Below are 25,074 nucleotides of genomic sequence, written 5' to 3' on the forward strand. Positions count from 1 at the left end.
CTAGAATTTTATAATCCTGCTACTTAAGGCTCATAGGCATAGGAGCTATTTGGCAAGCTGCTTATTTTCCCACCTCGGTTTATGTATCCATAATAGGTTATGGCTATTTCTCTTCTGTGTCCTTGAACTTGTTGCTGAAATTACTGTCCACGCCAAGGCTTGACACCAGAATTAAATTGATATTTTTAAAGAAGGAAGAAGAAAAAAAATATCCCGCACCTCTTCATAATTAGCTTTTTATAGCAGAATGTAATTTTGGAATTTCTTAATGTCTAAGCATGGAAATTTCTTAAAGTCCAAGCATGGAAGATAAATCAAAAACTTCCTGTGTGGATTGAAAGCTTGAAGCTTAAGCTGAGGAGACGCTTTCTTGACTTCAGTGGGGCACTAACCTTGAAAAATAAGAGTGGATTAAATAGCAGTTTAGCAAAAATTACTTTGTTGATATGTTTGTCCCAAAAAATCCAAGGGCATCTGTCACACTTTGCTACCTACTACTTACAAATAACCAATGATATCAATAGAACATTCACATTAATGTTGTGCTTAAATTAATTCCTCCCACTCCTTTCCTCCCGTATACACATAACTTACTTGAAGCGTCTCCAAAGATAACATCTGTGCCACCAGGATCCTCCGATTAGCTACTGCTCCTACTAGTAGCAAATCCAAGTTGCTGTAGAGTTAGAAGGGTTTGTATGTAGCAGCGTTAGCAAGCTGGGATGGTCGTGCTGCTGGTGGTCACCCCCTATGTCACATGAAAGTGTCTCCCCTGCAAACAGTATGTCGTGGGTTCCTGGAGGCCACGCTGCTGTTGAGTTGCAGTGACTCATTTGAGCTGATCCTTATAAAAGTCAGAACTGGTTCGGAGAAGATGTAGTTTTAAAAATTCGTGGGGGTTTGGGTTTTTTTAGTAGAATGTTGTTTTACATACTCCACATACAAGGCATTTCAGACTTTGAAAAATTTGCAGCACGCTTCATGGTTAGATGTTTTGCTCTAATCCACAGTTTATGTTTGGAAAACTGGATGAATATCTACGCTACTAGTTCAACTGTAAGTTTTGCAGTAATTATTACTTCTAATATTTGGCACCCTTAAACTGTGAAATATTTCTATGTATGCCTGCCATGCCATTTAGTTTCTCCAGACTTTGTTATTGGCTCCCATGTTTGGTGTATTTGTAAAGGCTTTGAAGCAGACACTACTTTATTCTGATCTTCTCTCACCCAACGCTGTATCATGCTGCAAGTACTAACTGTGAGTGCAGAGGACCTTTTAGAAAGCTTCGTCCGTGGGCTAGCCTGCCTGTCTTGGGTAGGAAACCCCAGGAGAAAGAGCTGGCTGCCTTGCCCTGCTTAAGCAGATGAACAATCATCTGCTGAAGGTGCCTCTCTCTGCTTGGGATTCATGGCGATGAGCTGCCTTCTGGGAATAAATGCCCAAGCCCAGCAAACACCTGTTGTGATCAAAACACAGCCAGGAGGAGGTGTATGTGTTTTGCACAATTATATTCAGAAGTCCTGTATCTATGCAGCTTTTCTGACCTCGAGGGGAAAAATATCTTCTCTCGTGGAAACCATGGTATTGAGATGAGTTCCTCTCCCTTTCCCCATAGGACTTCGTGGTGGCACAGATTTGTACCTGGTGACAGACTGTGGACTCACGGTTACCTTCTGGTCCAGTGAGTACCGGAAACCCATTAATGCCAATTCTAACGTGTTCTCCCACCTGTTCTTTGAGATGGAGCTTGTCCATGTTCTTTCCAAGGTGTTGCTAGCTTGGCATCCTGTGTTCCACTTCAGTCTGGAGCTCTGAAGATTTCATAGTAATGAAAATAGCTCATTTTACATGGATGGTATGTATCTCTCACCGTATGCTGTATTTCAGGTGCACTGTAATATTTCTATGTATGATTATTGTTTTTTATACATTTTAAACAAGAAACTGATGAAAGATGCTGCTCATGCTTAGTGATTTCCTATTTTGGATCATTCTGTGTTGGTTTTTTTTTCTCCAAATGCATTAATTTTTTGTCTAGTCTGAAAGTAAGAAATAAACCAACAGTGTAACTATAACCAAGAAGTTCAGGGCTTGATTTTAGCCTACAATGGAGAGCAATTGCAATTTTTCTTCATTTTACACTACCCTGTCTTACCTCGTCTGCTAAAATTTGCACCCTTAATATTAACTGTTTATACAACGCTACACGTCTTTTGACAACTACCTCCAATCATTCCACGTGACTGGGTGGCCTTCACAATGAAGTCTGGACTGGGAGGGAGGCGTGATTGCAATCGGTAATCTGCTGATTGGGGCAGTGGGGGACCAAAACCTATGAGCACACCGTGGGGTATGCCGTCCCTGCGGGTAGGGTGCAGTACGCTGGCACTGGGGGTGCTGGGAGCCGGTCTGCGTGTAAATCTCGCAACTCTTGTTTCATCAATAAATAGAGCTAAATGCTTTATCACTTCAATACACACATAACCCCCTAAAATACAGCTGTAAAGGATTAGTAGTTTTGCCCTCATGCAGTGATCTTTCTTAGTAGCAATGAATAAAAACCAAAAAATCTGAATGATTTGATAAAAATACACTAGTTGGATCCAACATTGCCAATGCAGTGATTTCTAAGGCCCGTTTTCAGTATCATGTTCAAAATAGTAAGGCTATTCTGTCACTTGAAATCCTTTATCTATGTTTGTATGAAATGGAAAGAGAATTAAAGTCCTCTGTCCCATGTGTTCATCACACAAAACCTTTGAAGGTCTTATGTTAACTGTTTGAGGTTCAGAAACAGAAGGAAAATTTCGAGAAAATATAAACAGCTCCAAGGAGAAAATGTCTTTAATTCATGACTAAACAAGCAAACGTATATTTTCTGTTTGAAAAAGATGACTGAACTTCTTCGTGCCAGGAAAAATAAATCCATCTGATTTTGCTTTAAGCTGTCCTCTTTTTCAAATGCAGTGAGGGGCTCCAGTTCCTTTGGATGATGTAATTCGACTGTTCTGCTTGAATTCTGCTCCCTGTTGATGTCATGTCGCCGCCAGCCAACTATTCAAAGAGAAAAGCAACTTCTAGTTTAGACTAGAGCATGGGAAGGCTGAGGTTTATAACAACCCAGCATTCTGGGATGTCGGTTTAGATCCTCCCAGGCAGAGCTAAGCTGTAAGAGGAGCTGGGGCTCCATCCATCAGGGACCCCCCCTGCCCTCGGGTGGGTGGCACCCCGGAGCAGCTGGTGACGGCAGCGCTGGGAAGGCAGGTATGTGGGGGGCAGAGGCGGGGTGTGCCTGGGGCTGAGGAGCTGGAGCCCCTCAGGGAGAGAAGCTGAGAGAAGTATTTGGCAATTTAGGGACAAAGTTCAGCTAAGAGGCCTGTGAAAGCAGGGAATCTGTGCAGACTGACAGCTGGAGGTCTCCACGCCTCTCCTAAGCTGCTTTTGACCAACTCCCCAACTTTTCTTCAGCCTTAGTATCCCAAATGAGCAAAGAGTTTCATGCAATAATGACTACCTGCTGCTCTCCGGTGTTCTCAGTATCCAAAGCATAGCTCCTCTGTGCCACGATGAGGTCTAAGATTTGCTGTAATTCAAGATGCGGTTAGGAAATATTCTGGGATCATGATTCGTCTCACCTGTGTCCACACTGCTTTGATGAGACTGATCAGCTGTTTGCTGAAGCTGGGGAGGGTGGCAGAGGGGAGGGCTACCTGTGGGACCTGGTCTGCTGGCCCCAGGCAGCAGATTAGTTTCTGTACTTACTGGACATGTTGGGGACTACAAGACCATGGCTGTGAGGGGGGTCTGCCTTCCTATTCTGCAGAGTCAAGGCCCAGATGTTTGTTGTTTTGAGAGTCTTACATGTGGAAGCAACATGGCTGGAGACACGGTGGGGGGTAGAGGGCTGAGCTGTCATGCATGTGTTTGCACTTAACATACTTATTTTCTTTGAGATTTGGAGAACCTTCTCTTTAGCAGAGATCAGATAAGATTTTCACGTACCTTTAGGACCGCGTGTATGCAAAGCATACGTAATGGAGGGTGACGGGCTGTGCCCAACCTTCCACCTGCGTCACAGGAATAAATTCAGCCCTCTGTAAAAGCAGGCATGAGTATGGCCACGTGGCTTTTAGTCTGGAGCTGGCTTTGCTCTGACAGCTCAGAGCATGCATGTAGTGGCTTGGTACAATGAAGGGCTCTTTTAGTTACAGGACTGTCAGCTGTGAATGGCCTTATGTAGGGACACTTTGGCACGCAAAGGCACCTGTACCCCCCTGTGCGAATGTATTCCCCTCTGGCAGACTCCTCCATCCTGGAGGGTGAGGGCAATGACGGGAGCAAACCAGTGCTGCCACCTGGAGAGCGGGGCCAGGGAGGCCTCCACAGGACCAAGGCTCTGCTGTCCTGGGAAAGCTCATGGTGATCATCCCTCATGCGGGTCAGGGGTGGGAGTGGGAGCAGGAAACTCCACATCTGCAACACTCTGCTGGTCCTGCGGCTGTCGTTTTTATGCTCTTGATGACAGGGGGATTAAACATTTCTTCCCGTCTTAGAGAGGAGCTGGGAATTCAGATACTTTTTGTGAGAGGAGGAGGATGACTATATTTAAAAAAAAAAAAAAATTCAAATAGGTAGAAAGGAAGCGTGACATCCCTCTTTGTTCTACATGGTGTTGCCAGGAGCTAAAGAACAGTGGGGTAAAGGCTGGGGGCAGAAGAGCTTTGGGGCTGCTTGGGCATGAGGTCAGTTTGATCTCCACAGTCTCTGTTTCCCTCTTAAGCAGAACAAGATTGCAGGCAGATAAGAAAGGGTGCTAAAAAAACCTTGACACCTCTTAGCGTGGCTCCTGCTTTGCAGAAGGGAATCCCACATCAGGGTCCTTCCTGTTAAGAAAAAAAATGCTGCTGCCATCATGGAAAGGCACTTCAGACTGAACACAGGGCCAGGGGAGGCAGCTCTTTGGGCCCTTCTCCTTCCTGAGGTCGCTGGCAAGGCTCCCCTTCCCTGCGGAGGCAGCAAGACAGGGCCCATAATTAGCCTGGAGGGGTGATTTTTTTTCCTGGTCCCTCCAGAAACTGCACACAAACATTTTTGTGCCCTTCCTCTTACCTTGTTAGGGTATAAATAACTGAGGAAATGGCTTTATTTATCAGTATCACATAAATGTTCACTATTTCAACTTTGAGCTGTAGATAGATACTACAAATGGAGATAGGTATTCAGGAGTTAGTGAAATTTCATACCGCATCATTGATTGTCTTGTATTGTCATAAAAAGCAAAGCCAGTGTTTCACATGTTTAATCGTTTAGATAATAATTAACTTGCAATAGGGATAAATGCCCGTATCCAGGGCCAATTCGCCTCCTCATCCTCTGCCTTCTATTTGATAGGAGCAAAGACATTTTCTCAACACACACAACCTAACCAACCTGTACCAGATTTAAGCCAACAGCCTATAATCTTACCTTTAGAAGAGCATAGGAATAAATAAAGCAAGACAAAAAAAGAGACAAGTGGAATTATAACCAGGCAATGAGCTTACAGAAGAGATGTAAACAGTTGCTGAATTTATGTCCCTTTCCTCCTATCATCCTATTCCTATTTAATGATCATTAAGAATTGCATTGTATTAGTTGGCTGGTGAATGCAAGTCCAGGAATTTGGAGGGAATATGTTGAGTGATACCTGTAACATATGTATTCAATTTTTTATTTTCAGCTGTCTTACGTGACACTATGTATGACATTTCTCTAGGGTGTGTATGACAATACAGATTTTGTTGATCAAGTTTTATCTGTACTGAGTTTTGTGGGGGGTTGTTCATTTCTTATGTATTTCCTCCTATCATTTTTGGATGCAAAATAAACTACACTTACCAGAAGGGAAAAGACTGTTATTCCCTTACCTCATCTCTGAGCTGGACACCTTCACTCACAGCTTCTGATTTCAGATGCCTGCCTGCTTCTAGCAGTGATTCCCAGCACCAACCTTCTGATTCCCGGCAGTGATGCCAGGGCAATGTGTTCTGTGCTAGTGCAACCTTGTAAGTGGCAGAAAGGACTCACTGCTATATAAGTTATCAGAATTATTCTCCCTTTTGTTATTAATGAGAAGTCCATCAATAGTAAACGTCAGAAGCAGCTGGCACTGCCAGCTTGATCCCAGTTCACCCTGCCAGCAGCAGGGATCTGTGCACATGAGCTTCCTCAAAGAAGTGAATGGCAAATTCCCAGCACTTCACAATTTCACCTTCTCATTTGCCGTATCCCAATTTAACCACTTGAGAATCGCTCTGACCTTTGTACCCTCTGCTGTGCTTTCATTTTCAGACTCGGTTGTCGGGTTCGATTTCCCAGGTAAGAATCCCTTTAGAAAAGCAGCCTGTGATCAGTCAGAGCCTCCAGTGAAAATGTGAAAGATGCTCTTTACCAAAGCATCAGCATGGTGGAAGACGACTGTTTTCACTGTGTTACAGCAATTTTGGTGCTGTTCCTACATTATTTTTGAGCATAAGAATTGGACAAGGCCTGTGTCAACCTTTCCTCATTGTGTTCTGATGGGTTATTTCCTTTAGATCGGATGAAAGGTTCATAGGTAGATCATAAATACCTGGCCTCTGTTCCTGAATTCAAAGGTTGTTTTGCTTGAAAACAGCGAGCTGAACATAGGAATAGGAGTGGATCGACAACTGAAAGTCATTCTCCTGAATCACCAACTACTGAATGTCAGAAAGGAGTTCCTCCAAACCTGAGTAAGTCCTTTTTTCTTTTTCTTTATTTTTTTTTTCAAATGTTCTTTGGTCTTTTCTCTGCGATGTACCATTATAGCCATATTTGACTCTTAGCACTACCTTTACATCCTGCAAATGCAGATAATCTATTACAGATCTGGCTTCAGGTAATCACCTACCGATGCAGAGAGGATTTCTAACTTAATTTAATAAAACAGGTGAGCTGTTCCGTGAGGCAGTAGCTCAACAAACAAGCTTCCCTTGCACCTAAATGAAATCAGTTTGGTGATTGTTTAGGGTGGCCGCAATGCTTGGATAACAATCCTTTTTAAAAAAAGAGCCCGCAGACATTCTGAGAACCATTTGGCAAATGCAGAAATGGCGTTATGATATGGGTTAGCTATATGGGTTTATTACATCGGAGTGAGTTAATATCACCCCTCTGGCAGGGAAAGGCAGTTCTGTGAGTATCTGCTCTCCAGATGGGGAAAGCAGGCAGTTCTGAACTAGCCCAAAAGATCAGAAAATATTGTGAGGGCTTTTTTTATAGTTCCATTTCAAACTTTGCTAAATTCTTCCTTCTTAAAGCTTCCATCTATGGTTGTGAGCCTTCCCTGTGTTGTTGCTGAACTGTCAGGCTTTAATGCTGGCCATGTTTTGCAGAATTCAAGCACTGGGGGTTGAGAAACATCTGCCAAAAAAAAATAGAAAATGCAGCGACAAATCATTGCTTCTGCACTTGACGCACCTTTTCATCTTGTAAAATGGCAAAATTCTTCATATTTCTTAGAACATGGAAAACTATCAGGCAAGCAACTTCCCATCTGCAGTAGCTGCTGTTGCTCGTTCCCGTTTGCTATCATCTCACACTAAGACAGATAATGTTGGGGTTTTTTTCAGTATTTTATGTTTTATGACTTAAAAGGGCACAGAGACAAGAATAGATCAGAACTGGGCCTTCGCAAAATGGACACAGAATATTTGGGAAGCAGGTCACCCTGCTCCACACCTCTGCAGTTTGTCAGAGGTTTTAATTTTTTGTTCCTTTCTCTCTTTGTAGTGGGTTGACAGCAGCAGACGCCTCTCTCCTCTTCCACCATTACAACAGGTTTCTTGGGTTTGCAGCTAGGCTTATATCCAGGTAATACTTATAATTATGGCAGTAGTCCAAGGAGGTGATGTTTGGTCACTAAAGATGTCAGTAGCTATGGATCTTACACTGATTATTTTTTTTTAAGTGTTTCTCTTGCCTTCGTAACAGCAAGGTCACTGCTGTTAACAGATTTACACCATAAGCCAAATGATTCCAAAAGAGTTATTCGATTGAGCTGAAATCCAGTTTATTGTGTCACAGATTCTAAAGAGAAGACTCTTCCTTTCTAATCTTCCTGAATATTCAGCTTGGGTGCTGTGATGAATTACAAGCCTGATTTTTCACTGATACAGATGAGGCAGAGAAGTCTGACACAGCCCGGGGAAGAGGAATAATACTTCCCGACTTCCATCCTAGGATCTTGTCCATGTGATTATGGACGTGTATCACCATCCTTACAGTGACAGATATGCAAAAATTTAACTCATGAGAGGAAAGAACCAAGTTGGTTCAATTTCCTTTCTAAGCAGTTATTTGATTTCTGTTGGAAATACTGTGGCCTGAAAGCCAGCAGCAGCATCTCAACCAGTCCTCAGAGAACATAACATGCTTTCAAGCACTGCATTGGAAGTGATTTGCAGATCCCTCTTTCTGGCAGGGTTTAAGATCAGTTCTCTGTCATGTGCTTCCAGCACACGCAAGGAAGTTATTGACAGCTTTCAGATCATGGTGCTCCTGATGGGATCAAGTGGCTGGGGAGATACTGAAAGAAAGAAAGTAAAGCTGCATAGATACATGTCATGTTTTCATCCTGAAACTAGAGATGCATTTTAAAAGGGAGAACTCAAGTAAGTTAAAAATAAGATTGAGTGAAATTAAAGGGGAAAGTACAAAAGGAAATTAAAGTATTATACTGGGTGTGGTATTGAATCCTGTACCTGTTGGGGCTGGGCTCCCTATGTGCACTGGGCATGTTACTGTTTTTTTGTGGCTGGCCAGGGCAGATCTCTTCAGCACTGAGCATCTCACTGGAGTTTCTGACTTCCTAGGTGACCATGGGTACTGAATATGAAAAAGATCATATCAAAAAGCTGCAGGAGCAGCGTATGTCCATGCAAAAGAAGACCTTCACCAACTGGATGAACAATGTTTTCTTCAAGAATAATGTAGGTAGTTTCTTCAATTTGGGGATTTTTTTTTCTGGTTTTTTTTTTTTTAATTTCATTTATTTCACCCACTGTATTCTTTTTTAATGTTATTTTTTACATATTTTTCCTGACTCTTGTCATTACACATATATGCAAGCAAGGAAGGCTTTGACTAACCAGAGTGCTCCAGCCTGTATCTTTTACCTTACATCTGCCTCCATTGTCCATGTTTCCAGTCTTCCCTGAAATCAGGCTTCACTTTCATAGACCTTATAACCCTGTCGTATTGTGATGTCCACTGCATCTTGGTGATCATTTCAGAGGAAGATCTTCATTTGCTCTTCTTTTTCCTGTAAATAAAGTATCTTCAAATGTCTGGATTTCCCCAAACAACACTCAATTCTTAATTGCCTGGCCAAAATTTAAGATTTTCTGCTTTGCCTGATCAGTCCACCTCAAGTTGCTGCTCAATGGCTCTGAAAAAGTTGCCTTAAGTCTATCAGTTTCAGACATAGTACCTTGCAAGTACAGACCAGCTTGTTTTCAGTAAGTCTCAGACTTCCAAAAAGGTCCAGAGCTAGTGTACGGTTGATTTGTGTGTGTAAGGTAACTCCAACACATTCCAAAAGTCTCCATACTGACTGCAGATAAACTCATTTGAGGCACAAATGAAGTAGTTGTGTCACAGTAGGGAATGACATCATACAAAACTACAAAACCAATTCCTTTTTCTAGAGTCTGTAGTTGATATTAATGAAAATGGACTTTGGTGACACCAAGCAGGAAAAGGCCTCTTTGTTCCATTCTAGCTCATCACTACTGTATGATGTTTCAGTATTAGATACATTTTTTCAGCGTAATGTTTTTTAAGGGTAATGTTTTAAGTTAGCGATTGGTGCAAAGGCAGCCTCTGAGCACAACAAACTTTTAACTTTATTTTTCTTACCATGAGAGAAGAACTGCAAAACGCCTTCTTGTTTTGCCACCTGCAGAAAGTTGGCGTTTTATGGCGCAGGAAATTATTGCTCTTTAGCTACAGATAAATATATATTTTTATATATATACTTTCTCATTTTAAAAACAGCTTCGAGTTCAAAGATTAAAATGTCAGTACTAACTTCCTGCACAGTACTTGTTCATGTATCATAAAAGCATGGGGACAAAAGCCTGCGAGAGCTATCCAAACCATATACGGCAAGAAACGGTGCAGAGACTGACAGCTTATCTAGGTCTTCCCAGCAATGTAGTCTCAGCTTTCCAACACACGCTTCAACGTGACTGGATCATGCTACAGGCCACTGCAGTATTCTCAGTTGCACTGGTGACTACTTCAAGTCCAGCACTAAAGATGCTATTGGATTGCCAAGCAAACTGTGATTGGTGGCTTTATGAGAATAATGATGCCACAAAGCTATTAAAAGTATTGCTGGGTGAGGCCTAAAGAAGCTATAAAAAGACTGCCTTTTTACAAATTTAAGCAGAACTATCCTTCATCTATGGAAGCGTCACAGAATATAACAGCGTTAACTTTGTTTTATGGTAATATACCGTAGGCAGAATTTTAAGTTTATTTAATATGGAAAAAGTTGGCAGCTAAACAGGGAGTTTTTCATGGGGATAATCAGTCAAAGTTGTAAATTCTTGTTCCACACACAGTACAGACTTAAGGTCTCTCTGAATTGCCTTTACACTTTCAGTATTTTCTTCTTTCTCTGAAGAAAAGGTCTGTTAAACTGATCAATAACTGGTCAGGAATGAAAAAGTGCATGTCTGTTACTTGTGCTTTTTTTTTTCCCCTATATGTAACTACTCTCTGAATTAAAAAAGCTTAACTTCAGATTTTATTTTTTTTTTCTGAAGACAAAAAGATTATTTATCGTGATTTCAAAATCACAGTAAATTATTGTTGGGTGTGTGGTATGGTTTTAATGTCACTTCTTGATGGCTAGTGGCATAAGGCCAAAAGGAAACGCCCGAGGCAAGTTCTTGTTAGGTCAGAGTACACACTGTGTCATGTTGTATCACCTAAGCACTGGGTGACCTCACTACTGGCAGAAATTAAATACGTTTTTGGAAAAGATCTTAATCTTTCGCTTAGTGTGAGACTGGCTAAAAATATGGACACTTTGGGTGGTGGCGCAAGTCTTAGCAGGATGCAACAGACTTTGTTGAGACTATGGTGTAAAAACTGAGTCATTGAATGGGACTATCACCTCAATTTTTAAATGAAATGCATTGCTCAGAATAAAAAGTTGAAAAGATTCATTTGAATTGAACTAAAAAATGTCATCACTTCTGAAATGTTTGATTTTGAAAATGCTGAATTCTTTTATATTTTTCGAAATTTCCTGCTTTTTTCTGTAGTGTGTTTTTGTTTTGCTGTCTTGTGTTTTGTTTTGTGGGTTTTTTTCACTTCAGCCTACTTTCATAAATAATGTCAGTCCTCCTGCAAATGCATTTTTTGTGAATTAATATTCAACGCTTTCCACATATATGCACTGACATACAGAATTCTCCGTGAAAGAGCAATACTGTGTTGTTTGTTTTGTATTAGAAGTAGAGGGTTCTGTGGGCCAAATGTTCAGCTGGAGTCCGTATTGTCCAACTGGTCTTCACAGGTAAAGACTGAGATAGAAGATATTTACACAGACTTAAAGGATGGCATCTCTCTCATGCAACTCCTTGAGCTGCTCTCTGGAGAAGCTTTGCCCAGACCAAACCGGGGAAAGATGAGAGTGCATTTTCTAGAGAACAACAGCAAAGCCATCTCATTTCTGAAATCCAAGGTAAGTTAATATTGATACTAGAAATCACAGTATCTTATGTATGTTACTAACTAATTATAGTATTTTGTTCATTATGATTTCCCCCTCTAATATACAATAAGATATTCTTTGAAGACAGGCCAGGTTTACTAAAGGAAAAAAGTCATCGGATTTGAATTTCTTTGTTATTTGAGTAACATAACTTATAAACAGCTAATGTTCCCCCAAAACAAGTCACACCTACATGAAAACGTACTGTACTTCTACATCTTTCTAGATATTATGTTCTCCCAGATGCTGGGGGAGAGCAAACATCATTAGGCAAAGGTGAAGCTACCTGATATAAAAACAGATTTTTAGAGCTCCGATTCTAACAGTTTCAGCAAGTCATTGCAGTGGTTTTATTTATTCCAGTTGTGCATCTTCATTTCAGCTACAAGTTAGTATGTCATTTATTTTCTTTTCTGAGCAAACATTTTATTGTAGACCTCTCTGGAAAATCATTGCACAAAACTGTGCTATGAATTCGAAAAGAGCAGAGGGGTTTCATAGTGGTAGACGTGGGAAAGTATATAATGTCTGGATTTTTTCCTAATTACAAAACAAATGGAGTTCAGCATGTGGCTCCAGCTGACGCATGTCTGCTAAGGGTACACACCGCGTAGGGCCCAGTGGTAAATGCACATCCAGGCTCTGCCAGCTGGACCAGCCAACCATCGCTTCTCATATGAGTCCACCCTCCAGAGAGGTGATCATGCAGATAGCAGGAGCCAATACAGCAAGTTCAGACTTCTTGAAGAGATATCGCCTTCTTGGCATAAATTACAATCCTGCTTGCTGCTTAACTAATAATGGAGAAAGCAGCCATGGTTTGTTTAGTAGGGTGTTTGGTGTTAGTAGGTACTGTTTGGTGAGCCCAAGAGCTATATGCTGACTAGCTGGCTGGAGACCAGACAGAGGAGATGGTCTTTGAGTTTGCCCTGCCATCACTCCTTTGGAGGAAAGGAGCACTGAATACTGTTTCTTTCCTCTCCTTAACCACCAGTTTTCAAAACCCTTATAGGAACTTTAAATCTTTGAGACCATTGTCCCTTTGCCAGGCTTTTGCTGAAAATTATCCTTGGTGCACTTGAGAGCCAGGGTGTGAACACAGGAGCTCGCAGGTATATAGACAAATGAAAAGATCACGTAAAACTTGTTTCCTTAAGAACACAGCCTGAACACCCTCTTCAATAACAGCTTGTTACAGATATCTCCTTCAGAGAACTGGACATGAGAACTTTTATGCTGAAAAGATATTGGTTTATTAGCAGGTACAAGTAAAAGTGATTGGTCCTGAGAATATCGTAGATGGTGACAGAACCTTAATCCTGGGACTTATCTGGATCATTATACTTCGATTTCAGATTTCATCTATCAAACTTGATAAGGTAAAACAGCATTTTTGTCTTTTTGCCTGATTAGATTATTTCAGAGACTTAGTAGAGTTTCAGGCAGGCAAGGACCATTTTGATGATGTTTCCTGACCATTTTGATCATGCAGGTCTTACAATATTACACAGCTACTCAGCCAGCAATTTCTACATTTCTAAAGCCAGCAATTGAATCAATTTTATAGTTTCTCAAAGAGACAGAAAACAGTAACTTGGAGATAGATAGAATATTCATGTTCCTCACTCTTTTCCACAAACTTTTTACTGGCTTTTGATTCCAGAAAGAATTTCTCTGATGACAGTTCTCTCTAGATTTGAACTGTACGCTGCTCCTTTGCTCTTTCTCTGAAATATTCTAATTTAAATTATTTAACATGTACTCTAAGTACATGAAGGATAAGATCCTATGAGGGTATTATAAATCAAAGTTAATAATTTCTAACATTAGACCTGGATACATTATATTTTGTTTCCGAGCTCTAGTTCACAGCTAAGGAAACAAATAAACTGAGCTTTGCTTTTCACTTGACTTCTACAAACCTTGAGGAAGAGAAACATTTAAAAACTTTTTAAAACCTGCATTTCACGTTATAATTTCTGAGTTCATTCAATTCACTTTTACTTCATTAGAAAACTTTTACGTTCATGTTAAAATCATTCTACCTTCATGGCAGGTACAGTCTGCAAGTTATGAGTTTGAGGGGATTTGTGACTAGGACAGAAGTAATACAAAGTGATCACTGGGAACATAAGCATAAATCCACTGATGCTACTTCCATATATGGTTCACCCTGATTTTTCTTTTCCCTGCTCTCTTCACAGGAAGAATTTGGAGGCAGAGCTGATGGTCTACTTGCCAATGAAGCCCTACTACTTTGGTGTCAGCATAAAACTGCCAGCTATTCCAATGTGAATGTGAAGGACTTCTCCAAAAGCTGGAGTGATGGACTGGCCTTCAATGCACTCATACATGCTCACAGGTAAGACCAGGTATTAGGACGAAATTCTTTATTGTGAGGGTGGTGAGACACTGGAACAGGCTGCCCAGAGAAGCTGTGGAGGCCCCATCCTTGGAAGTGTTCAAGGCCAGGTCGGGTGGGACTTTGAGCAGCCTGGTCTAGTGCGAGGTGTCCCTGCCCATGGCAGGGGTGTTGGAACTAGATGATCTTTAAGGTCCCTTCTAACCCAAACCATTCTATGATTCAATGGACCAGTTCAGGAGGAGTTGCTCCTTGCTGTGTCTAGCTCCAGCACAAGTTGTTCCAGGGTCTGAATTACAAGTATTTGTCAAGAAATTTTCAGATTCTCTCTTTGCCTCTCCTCACTGAAGACTCTCCTTTCTTAAATGGATATTCTCTGTCTGAGGAAGGAAGGACCAAAAGCTCCTTGCTTCGTAGTTCCTTTTGTTGGGCATAAAATCGAATTTCCAAGGGTCAATCACAGATACGAACAATGCTGCCCATTATTTGGTCTTAACCTCTCAGTCATGTTCCCATTGCTCTTTTTCAAAAGTTATTATTTTAGAGACTGGTTTTATTGTATACACTTTGTGAGCATGTATACCTTCTCATTTTATTGTAAGAGAGTAAGCAACCTCTCGGTCTCTTTCGTTCTCCCTTCTCTGTCCCTTTGAAAAAGTGTGAAGAAAATAGCCAAAGGCAGGAGAGAGAAACCACCTGGGAGAACCTTGAACATTTCTTTCCCATTAACAGTTCTGCTATGTCTTCTGGCAGGATGTCACAGTGCGATCCTGTAACTTCCCCAGCTGGGAGTCACCTCCCTTTTCAGAATTGCCTCTCCAATGGGCTTTGGTTTTCACCCATCAGTGAGGAGAAATAAGTGAAGGGCAGAGATTTGCTGGGAGTGGTACTTCAATTTCATAAGGGACAATTTTCTTCCTGTTATGTAGGCAAGTGGTGATGCTCTTGAATGAAGCTCAGGGTCAGACAGAGTAATTTCAGTGTTAACGTCACATTCCATAGTCTAATAAACAGTTTATGGTTTATAATCTGAAAGATCTTATGACAAACATAAATCTTTCTTCCCCTCCACGCCCTGTTCTTCTCCTTTCCCAGGCCTGATCTTATCCACTATAGCTCGCTTCGGCAGGACCAGCCCATCAAAAACCTGAACAATGCCTTCGATGTTGCTGAGAAAGAGCTAGGAATCAGCAAACTGCTTGATGCGGAGGATGTGGCAGTACCCTACCCAGATGAGAGATCCATCATGACTTATGTTTCACTCTATTACCACTACTTCTCCAGACTGAAACAAGGACAGACAATACAAAAGCGACTTACCAAAGTAAGTGCATTACTGTCTTCAGAAGTTAAAAGTTAAATACATAAAGCTAAATTTATGTTGGAAATGGGGCTTTTTCATGCAAGCTCAACTTCAGGATCACTTGAACTGAATCAAACGGCACAGCCATCCGAAAGACCTTTTATCGTCACTTGAATCTTGAGAAGTGTCTGTGGACTTTCCTTTGAAGGGTATTGCATTTATCTCACTGAAAATGAATTCTTTTTTGACCTCACAGTTCCTGTTTGAGAACTGCTGTGTTTCCAAGACAGCTTTAGGTATACAGATCCCATTAATCTTGGGAGGATTACTGCTAGGCAAAAGCAGACCTAGTCAACAATTTTCTGATTTAATAGGAAAGATGATGCCTTATTCTATGAGACTATTTTGGATTTTCATTTCCTGTGAAAATCCTCGTCCTTTCTTTCTAGCTCCTTGGTCAGGTACAAAATGCAAAATGCAACAAAAAACCCCAAAACAAAACACACACACACCACAAGAAAAAAAAACAAAAAAACAACTACTTGAAAAATGAGGGAGTGCAAAAGAAGGGGAAACATGCCTAGAGAAAAGCTTAAATTTTTCTTTTTCAGTTTCCACATACATTTTGTTTCACATATGATCATGAGTTATATTAAAAACTAGTGCATCCTCTTGATGGAAAAGTGAAGGAGTTTTGTGGTTAATCCACTGGAGACCACTTGCCTTAGAGAGAATTTCTTTTTTACCTTCAGAATAACCTATTTTGGTTTTGTCAAAAATACAAAACAGATAGCCCATACAAAACCTGCACAGCCAGGATGGGTCCTACATGAACACCTGGACTCAGAGAACTGCCTGTGCAGTTTAGAGGGGAAATATATTGCTTAATGGGCAAACTAAGACTTCCCTGGTGGTGACAAGGTGAAAAGCTTTTGCAAAGCAAGGTTTCCTCAGTGAACAGCGGGTCTGGGACAAGAACAAGATGATACCAAAACATGTATCAGTACCAGTGACGTTCTCTGAAGAGAAGCATTAGATGAGAGCAAGACTTGGAATTCGCTGAAAAAAAGACTGGGCATCAGTAAGGAGAGTGGGCAGTGGGATTTGACTGGTCTACACGCAAGTACCTGGATTTTGGCCAGGAGATATTATTTTTCTTCTGATAAACCTGAAATAGTCTTTGAGTCACCAAGCATGTATTAGAGGAACTCTAAGGATGAAACAGGCCATAATTTTTGTATCATGGGAAAAAATAGAAAGACTCTTACTCTGTACTTTTTCAATTCTTGTTGTGCTCTGCTGTTTTTTTTCCATTTTGTATAGGAATATTTATTCTTTCTTTTCTCTCTCTTTTTTCACTTACGTGCTTTTTTTTCTCTCTTTACTTCCTTCCCTACTTTTAGCCTGTCTCTAATATTGCATTCTTGTCTTTCTGCATATCTGACACATACGAACATTCAGAAGGAGAATGAAACAGATGTTAATCTCTTCATGTCCTTAGTCCCCTCAAATAGGCAGCTCTGAATTTACTAATAGGATTGGGGAGGGAAGCCTGAATGTGTCAAGGAAGCCTTTGAGTTCAGACTAAGTGTGTGACCAGGATGGCAGAGAGAATCAACCCAGGGAGGTAAAGCTCCTTTCCCCTCCCATGGGAGGTGACCATGCATTTGCTAGGATCTTTCAGCGAAAACTGGGTACGATGGCAGAAAATACAGAAGGGAGCCCTGATGTCACGGGCTGCTTTTCCTGCACTAAAGGTTGGTGCTGTTTTACTCCTCTTCCAGCACGGTGACACTTATTCATTGACAAGTGCGCTTTCTGATAGGTAAAAGCAGATTACCACTTGCAGGGACTGGGTTTTTTCTCAGTGCCATCTCCCTTAATGATCTGCCTGTTTGGAGCAGGTGGGCTCAGGGGAATGACAGAGGCAGACGATATTGTTCAGCATTAAACCTAATGTCTGCAGGCGGGGTACTAAGTTAGAGAAAGGAAAAAATCAAATATAAAGTAAAAAGACGAGGATGTAAAAAATGTAAAATAGAAAGAAAGGATGATTTAATTCTAACACTTTTTATTTAATTATGGATTTCATTCTAAATTTTTGCTCCAGTGTTTACCTGAATGTGAAATAAAGGCAGGTCAGACCACAAATGAAAGAGATAAATGCCCTGGACTTGGAAAATTAGTATTAAATCAGAGTTAATATCCTTACCAAACCCCTGTTTGGCTATGAGACATTCTTTAATAATTTATATAAAGAGAAACAGCTCCAAGAGAAGAGGTTGAGAAGGGGCTGTTTGATCACAGTCAGCTGTGGGCATGTGAGAGAGGCAGGATCTTGTCTGGTGGTCTCCTATAGCCTAAGGTGGTGAAGCTAAGAGGGTGTAATTGCATATTAGATGGAATAAAATTGTTTTGGTTTTAGGAATAAGAATGGAAAAAAAAGCCCTTTTTTTTTTCCATTGTGAAACAAAAAATCCGAATCCTCAGTTTGGGATTCTTGCTTTCTAGTCAGCTCACATAGGAACTGCTGACAGTCTCCACATGCATGCTGTTTATTCCAAAATGGACTTTTTCTTAAATAAAAAACTAATTGAGACATTAAATAATATTTATTTATCTGTGTTTTATGAAATGTTATTCTAGGATTTCACCTGCCCTCGGATGAGACAGCTATCACCACATTAGTATAAAAATGTGATGACTGTGGCAACCTGCTTTTTAAATACTATTTTCCTGACACATATTCACCTGACACATTCAACTATTTGAATACTAAGCTTGGTTTATGAAAATCTTATTTTCTGTTCACCCACCTTGCTTGAGTCTGCTTCTTATGTGGCTTATAACTTCATATTCCCATCACAGATCGTGTTCTTCCTGAAGGAGATCGATGACTTGAAGCTTCTGTATGAGCAGATGGTTTCTGACCTCCTAAAATGGATTAAACAGAAGGTGACAGAACTGGATGACCGTCATTTTCCCAACTCTCTTCAGGAAATGTGGCTGCTGATGGCCAACTTCAAGACCTTCCGCACTGTGGAGAAACCCCCCAAATATCAAGAGAAGGGCATGATTGAAGCTCATCTCTTCAACATTAGGACCAAGCAGAGAGCCAACAACCAACGTCCATACTTGCCCCCAGAGGGGAGGACGCTGCAGGATGTGGAAAAGCACTGGATTATCCTGGAAAAGGCAGAGCACAACCGGGGAAAAGCACTGCAGAAGGAGATGCTGAGGCTAGAAAGGCTGGAGCAGCTAGCCCAGAGATTCCTGAAGAAGGCGGCCCTGCGTGAGTCCTACTTGGAAGACATGAGGAAAGTGATTGGGAAGCAGGATTTCTGGCCAGAGAGTGCAGACAGGATGGAAGCTGCCAGTAAGAAGCTGGAAGCCATTGTGGCAGATGTACTCCCCAGGAGGGAACGCTTCACAGCTTTGGACGAAATGGCCAGAGTCATCCGCCAGGAGAACTATCATGGCAAGGATCAAATTGTGAAGAAGTGAGTGACGGTCATGAGACTGTGTAGTGGTGGAGGTTGAAATTAGTTGAAATACTGTGGTGTGGTGGAAGGAAATTAATTGTAGCTATGAATCATAGCTCTGTTCCTCAGGAGTAGAACTGGCAGTAATTTGTTCTAACTGTGAACAGTTTCAGCAGATATGACAAATGCTTCACCTTCTTTAAAATTTTAATTTTTTTCTTGAATGATCAAAGCCCAGACTGATTTCTGGTGAAAAATAGTTTTAAGATATTTTCATTACATATGAAAATATTTTTTCTGCCAAAAGTCCTGTCTTCCATCAGAAATTCTTAGAGGGATATATTTTTTTCCAAATCAACACATTTCCTTTTCAGTGTGTAGTTTGGGAAATTATAGATTAGTTAAGGCACAAAGTCTTCTCAGACTGACTCCAGTTTGCAGCAAATCTTGAGAAATTATGACTTCTCTGATCAATACAGCCCAATTTGGGAATGGCTAAGAATGCCGTACAAATAAGTTCTCTTGTGGTATTTCAATGCTTTTCTAAGTTCAAATAAAATCAGAAATCTGTGGGAAAACTAAGAAAAACAGTTATGAAAGAGTAAACCAAACTTTATGAGATCAGATTGTGACTCATTATCCATAAAAAATTATGTCTAAATGACAAAAGTCAATGACAGTTGATGTGCTAGCCAAAATTTCTTGTGCCGTGATCACACTAATTAGATAACAGCATTGCTTTGGCCTATTTTGTGATCATGGTCTGTCCTCTTGCATGAGTGGCAAGAGTTGTGTGTGTTCAGTTAGCTCTTCTAAAGCTGCAAGCACTGAGAATCTCCCAGTGCTGCCCCAAGTCTTTAGTCCAAATTGGTCATTTCTCTCCCTTCCTTTGAAGGCAAAACAGCATTTCAAAGCAATGGCAGGATCTTCTGGATCAGCTGCAGAGACGACAACACTCCCTAGGTACAATGCAGGAAATCCTGGGCCTCCTGAGGGACACTGATGCCATTACAGAGGAGCTGAAAGAGCTGCAGGTACTGACCACTCTCCACCAGCACCAGCTTGCACTGCTACCAGTGTGCGTCCGTATTCCAGGGACTGCCTGGTGCCAACAGAAGATAAGTCTATCAGCTATAGAAAAAATACACCCTTTTTACTTAAACGCCTAACCATGCATTTCAGTTCATCATTGAAGGTAGCTACATGAGAAAAAACAGGCTTTGCTACTGGGGCTCTCCCTAGTCAGATATGGTATTACAGGGAATGCATAAGAGGTTCAAGTTATGTAGTAAAATAAAGATGAGAAATGATCTCACCTAAATTTAGAAATGTAAAAGCAAAAGTGGAATAAAAGAGCCTCCTGTTCCCATTCCAAGTAATTCTTCTGATTTACCTTCTGGAAGTACCTTCAGTTCGGTGGGGATTAGCTCAGGCATACGTCTGGCTTTCAGGTATCTAAACTTGTGAGAGAGAAAAGGTCCACTATGATTCCTTTGAGCAATAATTTCCAAGTGTTACCAGAGCATCAGAGCCCAAAGTTTTCTCTTTAGCATAGGAAATAATTAGTTTAATATTGATTTTGTAATGGCAGGAAGTATATATACATCCTTTGGTCTTGCCTTGTCTTATTTAAAGACAGAAAAATCGTTGCAACTGTAGGATGCCTTGTACCTAAGTTGGAAGCATCAACATGCTATATGAAGTTGTGAATTCAAATTAAAGATAAGAGCCATCTATAAGTTATTAATCTTTCTGTCCTAGTGTTAGTAAACAAAGAACACTTAATTGTAATAATGTTGTTAGAACCATGACAGCCTGAGGATATGGGAGAAGACCAGTAAGGAAAGATAACATCCTACAATAGGATTGATAATTGCATCCATTGATACAATTAGAAAGAGGACAGCCTTTTAAGCACTTGATACCTTCATCAGCCATCAATTAAATACTATGAAGAACTTCTTTTCATTATTTAGACAGCAAAGACAAGTAAGTTCCTCAAACAAAAAAACACTGCAGTCAAAACATAACGTAAAATGGGATATTGTAGAATTCTCCAAATACGGACTGCAAATAAATCTGCCTATAGGTTCCTTGCACGCATGAATTCTGAGACCTTGAGTGCTTAATCAATAAAAATAACTTAGGTGTGTAAATAGGTACTTATTTGAACAGACTATTACTTGCACTGCAGTAAATAGAAACTCTGGATTGTTGCCATTAGCCTGTTGAAATTGAAAGAAAAGTATGATTCGTGCAGTTAGGAAGCTTTTCAGCTTTACCTAGCTGCCGTCGTTCTTTTACGTTTGGAAGCGGTGAGAGTCAACAGGAACCTTTCAACTGATTTCTTTGTACTGAGACCCTGGATGCACGCTCTGCCAATGCCTCTTGTTTCTCGCTTTGCAGGTGCTAGTGAGTTCCCAGGACTGTGGGAAGCAGCTCCTGGAAGTAGTAGATTTGCTGCAGAAGCACAACTTGGTTGACTCGCAGATCTCTTCCTATGATGATAGACTGACACATATCACACAGAAGACAGCAGAAATCAGCAAGGACAGCACAGTTAAACCAGAAGTGCTTTACGCGAAAGTTCAAATGCTTCGTCAGCTGTATCAGAACCTTACAGCTCTGAGCAAGTCACGGTAGGGCCGTGCTTGTGTCTCTGTTCTTCATGATTAGGATGGTCAATCACTCCCTTAATCAGAAGACACAACTTCCCAGCATTTGAAATTTTTCATTTCTCCATTTATAAATATGTAACACAAGCAATTTGAGTGTCTTGATTGCAGTTGACTGAAAGAGATCACTCACTTTCATAGATGAAGAATAGCTTAATTTTCAGCATTTATTATGACTTGCTCTATGTGAAGTCTGAATAGCATGTGGTTGTCTCCTCCTTTCCTAGAGGAAGAGGGAAATGTGATTTTGTTTCCTTTGTCTTCTTACATGAATAAATTAACCTATGACAAAGGAGTTAAAGGCTTCCAGATTTTGGATTTTCTAAATTGTTCTTTGATTACACTACCATTGTCTCCATGGGATCCTAATTCTCACTCAGATATACTGTTTGTTTCTTTGTTTCAGAAAATCTCAGCTAGAAGAGGCTTTGAAGCTTTTTGAATTCTTCCGTGACTGCAAAGAAGAAGAATTGTGGATCTCTGAGAAATGGAAGCTAGCAAGAACAACAACGTTAGGGAAAGATGTCAGCCAGATTACAGCCTCTATTCAGAAGCACAAGGTATCTTACTTTGATGGTGGTGCCTTGTCTTTGTATTACAGCAAGATTTTTGAATGTTTATGTCCTTTAGTTCAGTCAGCACAGCACTTATAAGCAAGTTGTCAATCCACTCATAATCTCAACTGTCCTGACCAGTGTTTGTAATTTTTAAAAAATGTATAGGGTAGGGACTTTTTCCCAAGAGGGGGAGGAAAGAGTAGAGAAGGAATATACTTCATACTGGACTAGAAGTGCAGGTTCTAGCGAAGACACTGGCCTCCATATTAGCTCACTTTGCATAGGAGGAAAAAAAGGTTGCTAGTTTTTGTTGTTTTTTTTTCTATCCACCTTCTCTGGCCAAGAGAGATGTGAGGAAAGAAAGTGATGGTGCAAAGAAGACAGATATAAGCATGTAGGATGGATAACATTCTGTGAGCTTACAAATCTGTTACCACTACTTTCCCTAGGAGCTTGCTGTGGGCTAATATCAAAAGTTTAGCTATCTGAGCTACTGCCTTCTTACAGCAAAGAATCGCTGTGAACAAATGAAGAGACCTGTGGACTTGAGACTTGCATGACGAAACTGAAACAGGAGCCTCTTCTGTAATTTTAATATACATTTGTGTGCATCTGTTTGCATATTTGTTGCTTCTGGAAGGCATAAGACAGCTGAATTGGTGGGCAACAAACAAGTACCTACTTCCGAGAAGACTGCATAACAAGCTTCACATCAAAGGCAATAAGTAGGACAGAAACTTGTGTGTGGGGAGCCAAGGGGGAATCATCTCAGGGCTCAGGGAAGTCATAAGCGTTGATAAGACACAGGGCTCTTAGAAACATGTGTCTTACAGTAGCAGAGAACAGGACACCCTCTTGCCCTCAGCTGGTGGGGAGTGAGTTGTGCTGACATGTCTCCTGTCCTTCTGCTAGGCTCTCGAAGCGGAGTGCAACTCCCACAGGGCCATATGTGCAGACGTGATGAGGAGGGGCTGGGAGCTGAGCCAGAAGAACCCCGTGTGCCAGGAGGACATTCTGAGGCAGACAGACAACCTCCAGAAGTTGTGGCAGCAGCTCCAAGATGAGGTGGCTGATCGCAAAAGCCGCCTGCAGGCAGCAGCTCTCATCAAACAGGTATGCAGGGCTCTGCTGTGGTGCGTGGTATGGGGGACACAGATGTGCTTCAGTTCTTCCCCATGCTCTCACATGCAGGGCAACAGTGGCAGTAAGCCTTTAGGTGTTGATTTTCAAAAAGATCTCCAGCAGCGAAATCTCAATTCTCCTGCAAGCCAGCCAGGTAGATTTGAGCAGCTGGGAGTTGCTCTAAGTTAAAAATGCTAATGGAAATAGCACACATAATAGTGCTGATGCAGTCTTTTTTGAGAATGGGATCTGGGTAGCTGTGTGATATTTTTCTATCATGAAAAAAAAAATCCCAAAACAAAAACGAACAACAAAAGAAACATGCCATAAAACTTGGATTGACCATGAACTTCCCAAGCTCTGGGAAACTTGTGACCCTGCCATTCTGATCTACACTTCTACAGCAACAAACATTCACACATCTGCAAATAAAGAGCTCTTATAAAAGCAGCATTCACAAATCACACAACATTATCTCAGGTATTATCCCTTCCCCAAGATTTTTACTCAGTCTGTTGTTCCCATGAGACATTTGAACAAGACTTAACAGCTTTGTTCTTGACAAAGTCTAAATTCTCTCTTCTGTCTAGTAAGTTCAACATCATTATGATGTTTCAGTTGTTCTTTCTTTTTCCTTCACTACTATGGGTTTTCTTTTTTTCTGTTGTACCTTTATTCTATATCTCAAAATCTTGTTTTGGTTTTTACAACCATAGCCAGGCATACTGTAAATTCTGGGAAAAAAAAAGAAGAAAGCTTTTGTTGTAGATTGAGTTCATTGTTGTTGGACTATTCCTTAGAACTTTTAGTAAATACCTGTTGGAACTATGTGGTGCCTACCAACGTTGTACATTGTGGGTTCCTTTTACCACTGCTATTAAGCACCATAAAGTTTGAGTGAGTTAGGAGTTTTTAAAGAGTTATATAGGCAATCCATGAATCTATTTACTCACTGTGATTCTGTGAATTATCTGTGCCTGATGTGATCATGAAATACATCATGGGCTTAGAGCTTCTTTATTCATAGCTTCCACAAAACCTGTAAGTAACCTTATAACTACAAACCTAATGGCATTTCTGCCTTATTCATTATTTTCAAAAGAAGGAGCTGGATATGATGCTTTCAGAATGAAACCAAGTGGTTTTTTCCCCTGTGTTCCGTCAGTACTTCGCTGACATCGATGAAGCAAACTCATGGTTACAAGAAAGGCAGCCCCTTCTGGCCAGCAAGGACTATGGAAAAGATGAATCGAGCGCTGAAGCACTGTTGCATCGTCACTTGCGCCTGGAGAAGGAGATTGCAGCCTACTCCTCTGAGATGAGACGCCTGAAAGAGCAGGCTGATATTGCAGCACAGCAAGCTCCAACTGCAGTAAGTTGATGAGGGGTTGTGTCACATTTTGTTGAAGAATGTAAATGAAATGGTTTTTAATTATGTAAAATATTTTGATTTTTCCATACTAGAATTTTCTTAATGACCTAAACAAGAGCATTTCTTTAATTCACAAGAAATTTTTATTAGAATTGAGGCAAATTTTTAGATGACAAAGAAGCTCATTCGCCAGTCGTAGCCCACCTAGTTAGCGTTCTATGATAGTGTTCTCATCTATATTAGTTCCCTCCACCAGTCCTCACAGATACTTTTGCGCTCTTTATTCTCATAACATTAGTAATTTCAACCAGCTTTAAAAAGCAGACATTTAATCTAAACTTCTTTACAAATTCTTTCTGCATTCTAACGTAGTTATGAACCATCCCACAGCTCCAGGAGCAATTCATACA

General features: G+C 40.8%; 1 protein-coding gene across 2 annotated transcripts in view; it reads left to right on the top strand.

The window, feature by feature from the left end:
• Nucleotides 1–8,492: 8,492 nt before the first annotated feature.
• SPTBN5 (spectrin beta, non-erythrocytic 5) overlaps nucleotides 8,493–25,074 on the top strand; it is a 98,651-nt gene continuing 82,069 nt past the window's right edge. The window contains exons 1-12 of one of the 2 annotated variants that reach the window (XM_054197911.1): nucleotides 8,493–8,675; nucleotides 8,877–8,993; nucleotides 11,594–11,761; nucleotides 13,051–13,170; nucleotides 13,996–14,153; nucleotides 15,249–15,477; nucleotides 18,325–18,956; nucleotides 19,834–19,972; nucleotides 21,345–21,577; nucleotides 22,020–22,173; nucleotides 23,083–23,283; nucleotides 24,458–24,664. In XM_054197911.1, coding sequence (XP_054053886.1) covers nucleotides 8,883–8,993; nucleotides 11,594–11,761; nucleotides 13,051–13,170; nucleotides 13,996–14,153; nucleotides 15,249–15,477; nucleotides 18,325–18,956; nucleotides 19,834–19,972; nucleotides 21,345–21,577; nucleotides 22,020–22,173; nucleotides 23,083–23,283; nucleotides 24,458–24,664 — 2,352 coding nt within the window. In that variant the 5' untranslated portion in view covers nucleotides 8,493–8,675; nucleotides 8,877–8,882. Of the gene's footprint in view, nucleotides 8,994–11,593; nucleotides 11,762–13,050; nucleotides 13,171–13,995; nucleotides 14,154–15,248; nucleotides 15,478–18,324; nucleotides 18,957–19,833; nucleotides 19,973–21,344; nucleotides 21,578–22,019; nucleotides 22,174–23,082; nucleotides 23,284–24,457; nucleotides 24,665–25,074 lie in introns of both variants that reach the window. The other variant, XM_054197910.1, reaches the window with a different exon arrangement.

Source organism: Rissa tridactyla, chromosome 4, assembly GCF_028500815.1.
Source record: "Rissa tridactyla isolate bRisTri1 chromosome 4, bRisTri1.patW.cur.20221130, whole genome shotgun sequence".
Classification (NCBI taxonomy): Eukaryota; Metazoa; Chordata; class Aves; order Charadriiformes; family Laridae; genus Rissa; species Rissa tridactyla.